Genomic DNA, 15,266 nt, shown 5'->3' with positions numbered 1-15,266 from the left:
TAAGCTGTAGTCATCAGAATATAATGCTGAAATGAATGGATTTGTCATACTTATATTCACTCAGTCCACTGGGTACTGATGGGGGAAGAAAACTTCACTGTACCTGAGCTTAAAAGCTAAAGGGGGAACAATCCAGTGAGAGAGGCATAATTGTGCCAGCAAGTGACAAAATAGCCCCTTGAAATTAAGACTGAGCACAACCCCATCCTGTCAAAGATGACTGAAAGAACAAACTACTGTTGATTAAAAAAAAAAAGCAAGGAAAGTTAAAAGTGGCGATAAGACCAGGCGTGGTCGTTCACACATCTTTAATCCCAGCACTCCACTCAGGAGGCAGAGGTAGGAGGATCATCATGAGTTCAAGGCCACCTTGAGACTACATAGTGAATTTCAGGTCAGCCCGAGCAAGACTCTACCTCAAAAAAAAGAAAAAATCCCCAAAAGAGTGGCAGTAAAAACAAATTCCACACATTACTTCTTTAAAACTGGGGTGATATTTTCTGTGTCATACACATTTATGATGTCTCCTTCATATTTCTTGACAGATGGTATATAGAATATACCAATATCTAACCCATTGGATATAAATGCTAACAGCTATTCAACCTACCATCCCTATAAAATCATCACAAGCATGTAGCTTAAAAAATGTCAAAAAGAAAAAAAAAAAGAAAAACAAATCTCTGAAGAATTGTAATATTCTATCCATTTCTTACTTGGCACCATGCTGGCCAGGGAGAAGAAAAAAAAAAAACAAACTGTTGCAAGGTCATGCAGACTCTCCTATTTTCACTTTATAACTTATACTTGTTAGCTGCTCCTCAAAATACTAAAATGAATGAGAATCCTGGCACAGAGTAGCAAGTGAGGGACTGATTTTGAAAGCATTTCTATTCTTTCTCTATCTATTGGCATCTGACTTCAGAGAGCCAGGGGTTTCTTGTTTCAATTTCCCATGGCTCTTACCAAATAATTTGAAATATTTTAAAAAGTGGTAAATGATTTGTTCTCAGTAAGGGGCATATCCGAAAGAAATTATTTACATACCTGAGTGAAACCTCTCTGATTTATTCTGACACTTGTCACTCCTAAAATCTCAAAGGCAGTGGTCTGTCTCCATGGCACTTAGGCAAAGCCAAGTATGTAGATCTGGTTCAGAGCATAAAACAGGCTCCAATTCGCATTTTTCCTCAGGCTTATTCCGAAGATTGTTCTACTGCAGGCTCTTTAGAAGATTCTATTACCCCCCCCCAAGTAGGTGAGTCCAAGGTGAGGGAGGCTAAAGGCTCAACTGCCTAGTGCCTCTTGATGAACACAGACCCACCCTGCCTTCTGGATGAGACTAGAGCTTACTGATGGCTCCACTCAAATATTTTACAAACACTCCTTGCAGCCCATCCTCCCCTCATCTCTGCAATCCATATGCAAGATCTCAAACAATGCCCATTGCAAGCAATAATTACAAGATCTAGGTCCCAACACACCCCGCACTGCCTGAATCTACTACGAGGAAGATTAAGTTGGTGGCCATGTTTCCCATTTTATGTGAGTAAACTCATCAATAATGTCTTATGCTGGCTTGTGTGGCAATACATTTCCTTTTGTAAAAAAAAATTCTTTCCATGAATCACTGATTACAACTTGTTGTATGTAGTGATGGTTGTGAAGAACAACAAGTGGGGGACCTTTTTTTGATGCTTGTTTTGTTTTTTGGCGATTCTGTAGATTTCTTTGGTTTGTGTACAAAATGAGACTGGGTGCGTAAAAAGTAAATGAGCAAGCATCTGCTTTCCCTAAAACTACATTATATGTGCTCCAAAGCTAGTAGTTTATGAAAGTTGTACCTCATAGAAATCAATAATTATATTGTAAGCCAGGCGTGGTGGCGCACACCTTTAATCCCAGCACACGAGAGGCAGAAGAGAAGGATCACCATGAGTTCAAGGCCAAGGCCACTCTGAGACTACATAGTGAATTCGAGGTCAGCCTGAGCTGGAGTGAGACCCTACCTAAAAAACCAAGTAAATAGTATGTGTGTGTGTATGTGTATATATATAAAATATTATACTCATTTTACCTATGGAAGTAACAGAAGAATCAACAGTGACTTTAATAAAATCTATATATATTTACTTCCTACTCTGTTTTCCAGATACAATGCAAATGATGTTGATGTAAATATATATATATATATATATATATATATATATATATATATATATATGCTAGAAATATTTCTTAGCAGTTAAGGCATTAGCCTGCAAAGCCTGAGGACCCTGGCGTGATTCCCCAATACCCACATAAGCCAGATGCACATGGTGGTGCATGTGTCTGGAGTTCCTTTGCAGTCGCTGGAGGCCCTAGTGTGTACACTCTCATTCTCTCCTTTTCTCAAATAAATAAATAAATATAAAATATATAAAATTAAATAAATCCCTGATAAACCACTATGTCACATAGTTTCACCTTTATTTTACCTCAAGCAGGGCTGGAGAGATGGCTTAGCAATTAAGCGCTTGCCTGTGAAGACTAAGGACCCCTTATCGAGGCTTGATTCCCCAGGACCCATGTTAGCCAGATGCACAAGGGGAGCACATGTCTGGAGTTCGTTTGCACTGGCTGGAGGCCTGGTGCACTCCCTCTCTCATGCGCGCATGCTCTCTCTCTCTTTCCCTCCCTCCCTCCCTCTGTCACTCTCAAATAAATAAATAAAAATAAACAAATTTTTAAAAAAATAAAAAAAATCTCAAGCAATGAGAGGTTGAATAACATACTAAAAATCAGGCAATTAATATCTGATAAAAACAGAATTAAAAATCCAAGGTAGACAATTATGTTTGCCATTACTTTATAAAGTAGTGCAATGACCTATGGTGTCAGACTTCTTCCATCCTGAGACAGGTTAAGCTTTCCTGTATTATTTATTCTTGCTCTCTCTCTCTGTCTCTCTCTCCCCTTCTCTCTCTCTCTCTCTCTCTCTCTCTCTCTCTCTCTATATATATATATATATATATATATATGAAATTGGAAGTAATAAAATTCATAGAAACATATTATCATGCATCTCTCTACATCCTGAGGATAAATATACAATTAGAAACTGGTCCTCAGGCTGATTTTTCATGACTGCAGGCATAAAGCTTCTTTAAGATCTGATGTTATAAAATAGTAACACTGCATATTTTTTGACAACCTCTTCAAAATAGTTTTTCAAAATGCAGTTGAGCATGGTTTTCAATCTAGATTTTCCAGACTGAATCCATAATTTCAATATTACTCCTTGTCAATTCTAATAGTGATCACTGCTAAACATTGGGGATTCAGCGGGCATAAATATATGAGACATGTATACGCAGGCATTCTTCCAATGACCTTATGAATTGGGTCCAAAAGCCAATCTCGTTCTTTTGATTCCATTAACAATTTGAAAGGGTATTTTTGCATGTTTCCATGTGTGTGGCTGCTGGCGTGTGGTGGGCACACATGTATGTGTTCATATGTGCATGAGGGGGTCAGAGGTTGTAGTCAGTTGTCTTCTGTGATCAATTTCCACCTTATTTACAAAGACAAGGTCTCTTATTTGAGCTCAGAACTTGCCAGCTTGCCCTAGGGCTCACTAGTCTCCATCTCCCACATACCGGGATTGCAGATGGGCCACCATGCCCACCTGGCATTTTTGTGGATGCTGTGGATCCAATCTCAGGTTACAGTGCTTCCTCATCAAGCACTCCACTAACTGAGCCATCACGGCAGCCCCTTGAAAGACTTCTAAAGAAAATAAAATCCATCCATGTTCCCAACTTGTTAACTACAATGACTAAATTGAAGACAGAAAGAAAACATTAATCAGTGAATAGTTTGGTCTAATCTGAATATATGTTCTTGCTTGTTATATTTTGAGACAATTCCTTGTTGGCTTTCTAACTTCACAGAAGACTGATAAATATGTAAATATATATAAAAATATATATATAAATATATAAGACCTATATATAAGACAATTCCTTGTTGGCTTTCTAACTTCACAAAAGACTGATAAATAAATAAATATAATATATATATAATATATATATATATATAATATATATAAAATATATATAAATATATAAGGCCTACAAATACCTTGTTATTGTTTTCAAAGACTTTTACCTTTCAAGATGATAAGTTTCCATGAATAGTTCTGTTCCATTCCTAGAAATACTTAGCACTTTGGATGCAATGTTATAATTCTCTTAATAATCTCCTGTTATTTAGGCCTCACACTATCCCTGTGAGATAGAAGCTAAATCAAACTAGGAGTTCAAATATTTGGTGGCAATATTGTCTTGATTCAGTAATAAGTCAACTTAAGCATACTGATCTCAATAGTGGCATGCCAATATGATAATTCAAACATGATAGTTTTACTTCTATAGGAATAAATTTTATAGTTACTTCTTTTCACAGTGTCCTGCTAAAACTTATATGATTAAATTTAGCCTGGCATGATGGTACATGCCTTTAATCCCAGAATTTGGGAGGCAAAGGTAGGAGGATTTCCATGAGTTCGAGTCCACCCTGAGAGTACATAATGAATTCCAGGAGAGCCTGAGCTAGAGTGAAACCCTACCTTGAAAACAAACAAAACTTATATAGGGCTGGAGAGATGGCTTAGTGTTTAAGCGCTTGCCTGTGAAGCCTAAGGACCCCAGTTTGAGGCTTGATTCCCCAGGACCCACCTTAGCCAGATGCACAAGGGGGCGCACGTGTCTGGAGTTCATTTGCAGTGGCTGGATGCCCTGTGTGCCCATTTTTTTTTCTCTCTCTCTCTTTCTCTCTTTTTCTGTTGCTCTCAAATAAATAAAAGTAAACAAGAAAAAACTTATATAATTAAATTTAAATTCACTGAAGACAGAGTTGAGTGCTTACCAAAAGCCAACTGCTATTCTTGGAGCTGAGAATAAAGTACCATTGGCTAATGTCAACTAGGGTTTGCTGAGGGGGACTGATTCTCTTCCCTGGCATAGCAACTGAGAGAGGAGAGGAGGAGAGGGCAGGGGAGGGGAGGGGAAGGGAGGGGAGGGGAGAACAGAGGAGAAGAGTAGGACTAGGGGTAGGGGCAGGGGATGGTGTGGAGGGGTATGCATGATCAAGATGTAACATAAAAAGGTGTCAAAGGACTAACTGATCAATGAGCATACCAGAGTAGAGGGAACAGTAGAGAAATACCCTCTGAGTCTTCTGCTGTGTTCAAAGGGGAAGTAAGCCATGTGACGGAAGGGGGAGTGCTAGGTGAGGTAAGGTCAAAGGATGTATGGAAGGCATTCTCTCAGGTTTCACAAAACATCTTACTGGAGATGAACAGGGCAAGAGCTTTGAGAACATGAGTGGTATGATCAGACTTAAATTTTAAAAAGGATCTATCATTAATCTTTAAATACTTTAAAAATTTATAATCCAATATATTGCATGATCTTTGTCATATGTATTAAGCCCAAAAGACCTTCCACCTCTCAAAATAAAATATTGTCATTCCCACAAAGAAAACGAACATCTAAGTAAATTGCCTAGAATGTGATTCAGCCACCAGTAAAGTCAAGTGAATAGCTTTTCTAACTTACAGTTAAAACTGATACATCTTTCCTAGTTATTTATATTAAAGTTGTTGAGGAATGACAGGAACACTTGAGATTATGCAGGTTATCAATCATTTTAATAATATTTGATTTAAGTGCTTTATCCATATTTCATTGTTATTTTTAATTATTTTCATCGTATTGAATTGAGCTCAAATTGTTTTCCCTTATTATTATTTTCTCAAACATAATGGTGCCAGCTATTACCCTGAATTTTCCATTTGAAGTAACAAATGCACACCCAGGTTAAGAATTTCAGATAGAGAAGTCATCATGACAATTTAAATTTACAATTGTCCAGTTAATAAGGGTTTGACAACCTTTTATTTATTGCCATTCCTTGTCTATCTGCTACCCGCCAGTCACTGTGCTATATTCATTGTAAGCACCATTGTGTTTAATATTTATCAGAAGCGTTATGATGCAAACCTTATTTTATAGATAATAAATCTTCTTCTATAGAGTTCCACTATTGAAAGGTCATCCAGTTGCTAAGAACCAGAGCTGGAAGGGGATATTATCTAAATCTTCAGAGGGGGCTGGAAAGATGGCTTAGCAGTTAAGGCACTTGCCCACAAAGCCAAAGGACCCAGTTCAATTATCCAGGATCCATGCGAACCAGATGCACAAGGTGGCGCGTGTGCCTGGAATTCCTTTGTAGCAGCTAGAGGCCCTGATGTGCCCGTTCTCTCCTCTCTCTCATCCTCAATCTCTTTCTCTGCCTCAATCTCTCCAATAAATAAAAATTTTAAAAAATCTAAATCTTCAAAGTATACAGGTACTTTTTGTTCTCAGGTCACACTGCCCTTTTGCAGCATGATACAGTCATATTCTACCAACAATCCTAAACAAAATGTCAGCCAAAATATGAACTGTCCCATTTTCCAGATGATAGAAAAGTTAATCAAGCAATCAACACTTATTTTATGCTCACAATATGCAAGTCAATATTTGGTTGCTGAAATAACATAGGATTTATGATACAATATCTTGCCTCAATGAGTTTATGATCTTAATAAGGTGCCAAGAGACATGTAAAGATGTCACAAATAACACAAGGCAAATAACAAGCTCCAAGTGGGGTATAGAACCAATATTTGCTAAGGAACTTCAGCAGAGAAAAAAATTGAATGTGGATGTTTCAATTCTACCAAGAACTTGAACTAAAGAGAACCGGTGTCATTGAAAAAGAAGGTGGATTTTCAAACTGGGAAGAGGGAGAAAATCATTCTAGTCACAGAAGATAATATGACCAAAGGCCACAGAGCAGATGGGTATGGATCATCAAGAGAAAATAAATAAATGTGTTTGAAGGGCACAAGGAATGAGAATGGGAAATTCATGAGGAAAAGTAAATTATGAAAAACAGTGTTGAGTCAAGGTTCTAGGATAGAAGAAAATAATATTTGTTAAACTGTCGGTATGGAGACCATGCCTCATGTACACTGCGGGTCTTTTTGTTGTTGTTTTGTACAGTGCTCTCAGCCACCTTATAATAGAATGGCAGACATACTGTAGTTATTTCACATCAAAGGAAATGGATTCTCTGTCACAGCCTCCTAGCACCATTTACCCAAGACAATGGAGGCCACCCACCCAAGGTTTGTGATGAAGGGAAGAAAGTGGCTTGTGAAAACGGTGTCAGACTAAAGGAAGATAAAGCCATCCATGAAATCTTAGTGTTTGTTCCCTAATAATAATTAAGAAAAGAAAAACACAAAGAAAAATGATAAACTAAGAAAAGACATGATCTATTGTACTAAACCAAATATTGGGCTACATATTTGAGTGTAAGCAATGATTTTTTATTTTAAATAGAAGATACTATAGAGGGTATATGGAGATGCCCAGGTACTGAAATAGGCATCTTCTCCTACCCATCCATTTAACCAGAGAATAAATACTCTTTCTAAAAAGAAAAAGCGACCAAGTCCAAAGTCTAGCTTCAACATTTTAAGGTGTGTTTGACAGCCTGTGAGTTATGTAAAAGTAATGGACTCTGTAGGTTAGAAATGCATCCACCCTAGAGTAACGAACCCCGTAAGCCATCATCATGAATAATGACCACTTTGGCTAGGTTTACTTCTCTTACATGAGTAAACTGCCACATTTGCTAACACAGAGAACAAGCCCTCGAGTCCCTAGCAATTAGATGCATTCAGTAATGTGAACATATTATTTTCCTTCTGTATTTGTCATACAGAAAACTAAGTGGATCTACTTATTTTCTTTCTAATTGAATTGTATTTTAAGAATATAGCATGATGTTGCAACCTATTTGTACCATCCCCCCCCCCTTTAGATTCTCTTAAAATGTGAGATATCACTCAGAGAATCAAGAAAAAAAAAATCTAGTAGTAATTCAATGGCATATTATTTAACAAGCTGAGTCTGTTTTGACTTTTTCTTAACATTGGCAAAGCAAACCAAAACAACTCCCTGAAATGAATTTCAAATTAACATCCACTTACATTTTTCAAAGGAATTATTTATATAAATGTCTAATCATTAAGTCAATGCAACTTTTTTTCTGATTGGCCTAGAACTCCGTATGAAAATAATAATGACTATGAACTCCTGATCCTCTTGCCTCTACTCCCCAAGTGCTGAGAATAAGTATGTGCTACCATAAGAGGCTCATCAGAAATTTTACTAAGCAAATTTAAAAAAAAAAAATAGTAGTCAGACTGGATAACTAAAGAGTGTATAAAGCATTGATTGTTAGCAAGTGTTCATCTGATCTATTTTATTTTTAATCAACTATTTAACTAAGCATCTTAGAAATTATGTATGCATGGGTATATTTACCACATGTAGATTTTATAGGCAAAATGATTAGTTACAAATCTATTTGACTTTCTATAGAGAGATAGATAGGCAACTATATTAGAATCTGTGAGTGGTAATGCTCCAATGCAATCCTTTCAGGGATCACACACCTTTCCTTTCCTTCATTCCTCTATCTGATTGTTTAACCATCACCTAGAAAGGCTGAAGGATAATTAAAATTTAACAAATGAGCTAAGCTTAAGTTCTTTTACCTTCATGGATAAAAACATATCAGTTTTGGGAACTTAAAAAATTATTGTTTAAGTTTAAAACTAAACTGTGTCACAACTTGGTAATTTAGGCTTATAATCAATATATATTGAAAACAGCTTTCAAAGTTTCAAGAAAGTAAACTTTTAATGCATTGTGGAAATCATATTTATGTGTGTAAAAGGTATCATCATAGAATCATATAGAAAGTATTTTTGTTGAAATATCATCCAGATAATTTTATTCACTTTTGGTCTTTATTTTTACAACACTATACTTGTGGAAACAGGCATTTGTAAAAATGACAAAAGTAACCACTGATAATACACAGTATCTGCTCAATAATGACATAATTTCACATAGTCTTGGACTGAAACACAGCCTTTTACAAATATATTAATCAGAAAACTACATACAGAAAAGCTTTAGGCACCCTGTAGCTGATGTATTCAATACACTAAATACCTTAGGTGTACAAAATGAATTACACCAATAAGCTATTGTATGTATTTTACTTTCTATTATCTATAACTTTCAGCATGCAACAATATCTTCACATATAAAATGTATTAAGATAGCAATATTACCCTTATCTTCTAAAGGCATTATTTTGTGAGATCTTAAAACCAAAAAAAAAACCAAGAAGACTATTTTTACCTCCCAGTCCTGGTCTAAGGCGATTATCATAGCCATCCAGTAGTCTGTCAAGAATTCTTGTGAAGATGGTGATGTTATTTTTAGCTTCATCTTCTTGGATGTTAGCCAGCACCAACCTAAATAGATAATTTTACAAGCTGATTATATGTGTGTGTATGTGTGTGTGTACATACATACATACATACATATATATACACACATATATACATATATATGTATGTATGTATGTATATATATACACATACATACATACATACATACATATATACATGTGGGTGTTTTGCAAATGCCAGCATGCTCTTCTTTTTTGATTTGAATTTAAAGCTCTCTGAGCTATTAGTACCACACATTTTTTTTCCACTTTTCACTTCTGTAAATTCCAAAATGTCTATGGGGTAAGTAAATTTGATCTTGAACATGGATACTGAATCACAGATTATCAAACTGCTATGATGAAACTTTATGGAATTTTCTCTCACTTAGCATTCTACATGGACTATAATTTCTAAAATCTACTCCATAGAACACAGGATAATTATAGAGTACACTGGCAGACAATAATAGTGAGGTTATTTTGCTGTTAGGAGGGTGTAATAATCACTGAGTCTTCTGAAACAATACTTTGGTATTTTAAATATTCATTTGAAAATAAATTTCCAAGGTAGAAATACAAATTTTCCTTTTCACTGTCATAAATATCTTCATTCTTTGGCTTTTTTCGAAACCAAGATTATTTCCTGACTTGGGGTATACCTCCACCCAATGGCCAAATGCAATATAGACACCAGGGGAACTCCACGGGCAGAGTGCCAGGCTCCAGGGTAGCCGGAGGTGGAGGTGGGCTGTGAGAGCTTGTACCACAGGCTTAATACAGAGCCCTGGAAGGCCACTTTCTTTCAACTGGTCTCAGAAAAGTGATAAGGGGCTAAATTAACAAAAAATACATAGTTACTCTTTTTGGTGACAAAGTTCTCAGAAGAACAAATGGTCTTAAAATATCAGCAGAAAAGAGTTAGAAACAGCGATTTTCTCCATTATTACTCCACCATAGAGACAGAGACCTTATTTTGTGACATCCAGCAATTTTGTACAGAAGCAACTGAATTATAAAACAGAATGTCTCTTTTCACTGTCATTTTTTTTTCTCAGAATGATTCACAGATTTAAATTACTGTCCCTAAAAAAGAATCATTTATATAATAGAATAAATACTGGCATGAACATTACTGGACAAATATAGAAAACCAGTAAAAAGAAATTTCACCTAAGTACTGAGGATTCTAGGAGATTATTAATTGACCATAAATTGTCCATGCACTTAAAGTTAAATGATAATTATGATAAGGGCATATTATATAAAATAACATTGACATAAACCATTGTATTTAAATTAATACAGAGCTAATAACTGGAAATGCTCATGATATAGCAAAATTGTAAAGCAGCATCAAACAAATATTGTTTTAAGACCACAGCAAGGAGTAAAACATGAGTGTGAAGATAAAAACATTCTAAATTACATAAGGAAATCAGCTCATAGCCTCCAGACTCAAAAGTTTCTCTATTGCTAATTTTAAAGCCAAGCACCAAGACAGTCATAAAATTTTATATAGAGAATTTCACTCAAAAATGCTTAAAACCACATTTTTTCAATTTAATAAAATGTTTCTAAGTAATTTATTTTCAATTCCAAAATATCTTTCATGCCTTGACCATAACTTGGCCAGGGATGTGAAAGTGAATAGGAAATAAAGTACTTTGGCTTTAACAAAATAACAATAATAATAATTGCATCCCATTCTTATAAAATCTCTATTTATCTCTTCTGAGGCAAAAAAAAAAAAAAAAATCCCAACATGTCCCAAAGGCATAAAATAAAATGATACCCACTGATCATTTTAAAATTTAGAAAAGACCACAACTAAAATGAAATCACTGAAAATCATCAAACTAAGACAGTAGGCAAAATAAAATTGTATATTTGTAGTATTACTTTTGGTGAGTAATCATTTGTGAAACAAAGTATCTGTAAATTGATAAGATGAAAAGTTTATTAGTAAAGCAGTCTTTTGTTTTCTTGTTTGTGAGTATGAAGTTGTATATTATCTCCACCTAGAGGTTCAAGTCTCACACACCATGGTGATTATGGGAGCAAAAGATCATTAAAAGAAAAGGATCAGGAAGAGCAGGAGGGGTGGGGGAGGGAAAAAGAGAATAAAAATCAAGTTACCACTCAAATTATTTCTTGTACTTTTAGCTCTGCTGGAAGGAAAACTTTGTTTCTTTACTGAATGCTAGTACTTTTAGTACACATAGCTGAATCGTTTGTATTTCTTGTACGAATATGTTACAGAAAAGGCATTCTATTCTTTGGTGAATGCTTTGTACAGAAAATAGTTTCATTCCCTTTGCAGATGCTAAAAACCAAGAAACACTCAACTTTTTATAGTGCCTGACAACTTTTCTTCAATTTCCTGGTACGAGCCATTTTTGTTAGAATAAATTCTTTAAAACACCCTGATTCTTTAAAAATAAAATAAAATAAAAGATATATTAACAGCCTTCAAAACGGGGGGGGGGCGGTTAAACACAAGGTCTCACCTGGCTGGGTCCCACACCAAGAAAACAAGAAGCAGCACATGCACGTTGCAGGTGTTCGGCTTCGTCTGCATCCTTCCTTATTGCAAAGCCGTAAAGGAAACAAAATACGCTTGAAATCGCCTTCAGTCTCCCCATCTAAGTAATCCCCCCAAAAGAGCCATTGCAATTGGGAACTGAGGAATTTTTCCTGTGGACTGGGTGTAGAGCGAGATGCCTGGGAGAGGAGGACTTTTTTTTTTTTTTTTTTCTTCTTCTTCTGTTTTTAATAGCAGGTTGAGCTGGTAATGAGATTTTGCCCTATCAGGAACTCCTCCCCCCAAAACCCCGGCCTCACAAATACTCTTTTATGCCCACATGAAGTAACACCCCACACTCAGATGAGCTGGAAAAGAAATCAGGTTGGAGAGCTGAGTAGAAAAGAGGTAGAGAGGATGGGCGCTCCATGTCTCAACCCCTCCACAAGACCACCCCCGCAACCACAGCCCAGGAAAACCAGGGAGAAAAAAAAAAAAAAAGCAGCCCACTCTTTCTATGACTATCTTTTTCATCACAGCGAATTGCGGTCCTCGCGTCTTCTTTTCTCTTCAGTTGCCCTGGCATCAATTTTAGCGATGGGAAGTCAAACCCAAATCTCTTTCCCTGACCGTCCACGGCTGCCCATGTCCACGCTCTGGAGCCAACCCGGCTGCGAAACGTTGTTGCGTTGGATAGCTGCTGGAGCAGCCAGGGACCACAGGAAAAAAAAAAAAAAAAGAAAAGAAAGGGGTCCGGGGCTCCCTGGATCAGACACCAGCCCAGCAGGCAGCGAGTGCAAAGTTGGAGACTATAAAAGAGCTCGGATAACGTGCTGGCCCGGGGCTGGCTTTTCGGATCTTATTGTAGTTGCAAAGAAGCTTCTGGTGAGGAGTGTGGAAATTAATATTGTTTTATATACATACACATATATTTTTAAAGCTGTGGGCGACCCGAGCAGAGCATCCTCCGTTTCCAGGGAGCTACGTGGAGTGGGATGGAGGTTGGGGGGCGGGTGGGGTGGGGTGGGGGGAGATGGCATGCACGCCAGGCAAAGGCTGATGGAAAAAGGTCCCCGTTGGGATCAACGTGTACCACCCCTACCTGAACAGCAAGCAGAAGTCGGTATTTTCCTCCCTTTGCCCTGATCCAGAGGAGATGGGAAACTTGACAGAGAGAGAGAGAGAGAGCGAGAGAGCGAGAGCGAGAGAGGGAGGGAGGGAGAGAGAGAGAGAGGGATTGAGACTGCAGCACCAAGGATGGAGCGCTGGGCTGCCGCCGGCAGCGGAGTGGAGCGCGAGGCGCGGCGGCGCGGGGAGTAGAAGGAGGCGAAGGCGTCCGTAGTGGCGGTGATGGGCGGAGGAGGAGGAAGAGGAGGAGGAGGGGAAGCGAAGGCAGGAGAGGAGCCGCCGAGGGGGAGGGAGGGGAAGGGAGGGGAGAGGGGGGCGGAGGCGCTGTGCGCGCAGGCGGTGGCGGGCACGAGCCCCGCGCCTGGAGAAAGAAGAGGAAGAAGGGGTGGTGGTGGTGGAGGAGGAGGAGGAGCCAGGCTGGTGAAGAGAACTAAAAGAGGTTTCCCCGTCGAGCCCCCTCCCACCACCACTCACACACACACACACACACATCTCCGCCCCACCTCCATTCCTGCCAACCCACCCGCCGCCGCCCTTGTGGGCACCTGCATCAGGCGCAGGGCGCCCCTGTGCGCCCCCGGGAGCTCCACTGCCCGTGCCCACGCGCGGCGCAGGCAGGAGGAGGGCAGAGGAGCCGCCGAGCCCACGCCCCGCCCGAGGCTACCCCGCAGGTCCCTGGTGGGCTCGCTGCCGGTGGGTGCTGGTGAGGAGTCGGAAGTCTGTGTGTCTGTGGGGCGCTACAGAGCCCCGGCTGCGCCCCGACCCTGGCCCCCTGACATCCTAGTGGAGCGACGGCGTGGATTGTCTGGTCTGGAAGTGGTGGAGGTGCACGGCTCCCACTGGGGGGCGAAGGGGCTCATCGCATCTCCACTTAAGTCATCAGCGCATCCACGCAGGACCAAGTTCAACTCGCCTCGCCTCGCGTGAAATCACACAAGGCAGGAAAGTCCACCGGTTTCCTGAGCCCTCTAGTTAGAACACTCACTCCTCTGCACCCCTGCCCTCAGGACCCAGGACCGATTCCCCTCCCACTCCCTGGCCGCCCCACGAGGTGAAAGACGGAGACTTCCAGGTTGCTGGTCAGTAGAGAAGACCCCCCCACACACACACACACACCGTGCACTTGGCAAGGCCTTGGAAGTCAGCCACTTACTTTAGCCTCCCCATTTCCTAACCTCTCTCTCCCTAGGCATTCTTCCTTCCAGGAGACAGTGATCATTCAACAGCTTTAAAAAGTTTACATTACTCCCCACCCCAAGCCAACCACCCCGAGGGGAGGGGCTTCTGCCACCCCTCGGGTGCATCCAGCAGATTGAAAAAGTGGCAGCATTTCAGATTCCACCCCTCCACCCCTTGTAGGGCTTTTTGCTGGCAAAGACGTGTAATCCCAATGCCATCGCACGCTTTCAGCACTCCTGTTTGATCTGTCTGGTTTCTCTTCTATTTTATCTGGGGCGATAAAATCCAAAGGTTCAACTTGAACCAAAATAAATAAATAAATAAAGCCAGAAAGATTAAAAAGAAAAAGAGAGAGAGATTTTACTTTCTCTACTGCACGTGAAACAGAATGTAATGCACATTCCAGTAAGGCAAATCAGAATTGGTGTTGTTTTTTCTTTTCCAGAATTTGCTATAAACATTAGACGCTTTAAAGGTGGGGGGGGGGGGCGGGAGATGCATGCTGACATGTTTCTGTTATTTTACACTCAAAGTCAATACATAGCAAGCACTTTAATTTTGTTAGATATGCACAGAAATTTCAGATGTTTTTTTTTCAGATGCACTTTTCCTAACCATGGCATTGCTAATCTACAGGAAATTTCAGCTTTGCTTGGAAGATTATGGGAGGAGAGGAAAACCTTCACTATGTAACTATATCAAGCTGTCCCTTTTCACCAATTAGCTACCACTCTCTGAATGAGCATTTAATATGCTACAACCTGAACAAACATTTGCTCCCTGGTGTAGCTAGCTCGGTGAAGAATGGAGCACCACCCAGCTTTCTCCTCCATCATTAATATTCCTTTCCTGACTTGCCCATTGCAGAGTCTAATTGAAATTCACAAAGATAAAAAGCACGCCGTTTAAAGGCTTGCAACCAGGGAATCTAACTGCCTTATGCTTGGTGTGAACACTTCACTCCCTACTGTCTTTCCTATTTCCATCCCTGTGAGTCAATATCCATTAGGAATGCCATCACTCTATCATTTAT

General features: G+C 39.3%; 1 protein-coding gene across 7 annotated transcripts in view; it reads right to left on the bottom strand.

Moving 5' to 3' along the window:
* Positions 1-13,332, bottom strand: part of Gabra2 (gamma-aminobutyric acid type A receptor subunit alpha2) — a 136,023-nt gene extending 122,691 nt beyond the window's left edge. For 2 of the 7 annotated variants that reach the window (XM_045130088.1, XM_045130091.1), the window contains exons 1-3: positions 13,029-13,332; positions 11,913-11,988; positions 9,312-9,427 (exon numbers count right to left, since the gene is read on the bottom strand). In XM_045130088.1, the coding sequence (XP_044986023.1) occupies positions 9,312-9,427; positions 11,913-11,983 (187 nt within the window). In that variant the 5' untranslated portion in view covers positions 11,984-11,988; positions 13,029-13,332. Of the gene's footprint in view, positions 1-9,311; positions 9,428-11,912; positions 11,989-12,436; positions 12,475-13,028 lie in introns of those variants that run through there. The other 5 variants (XM_045130090.1, XM_045130087.1, XM_045130086.1 and 2 more) reach the window with 5 other exon arrangements.
* Between the last annotated feature and the right edge of the window lie 1,934 nt (positions 13,333-15,266).

Source organism: Jaculus jaculus, chromosome 11, assembly GCF_020740685.1.
Source record: "Jaculus jaculus isolate mJacJac1 chromosome 11, mJacJac1.mat.Y.cur, whole genome shotgun sequence".
Classification (NCBI taxonomy): domain Eukaryota; kingdom Metazoa; phylum Chordata; class Mammalia; order Rodentia; family Dipodidae; genus Jaculus; species Jaculus jaculus.
This window is presented reverse-complemented; position numbering and strand designations above follow the sequence as displayed.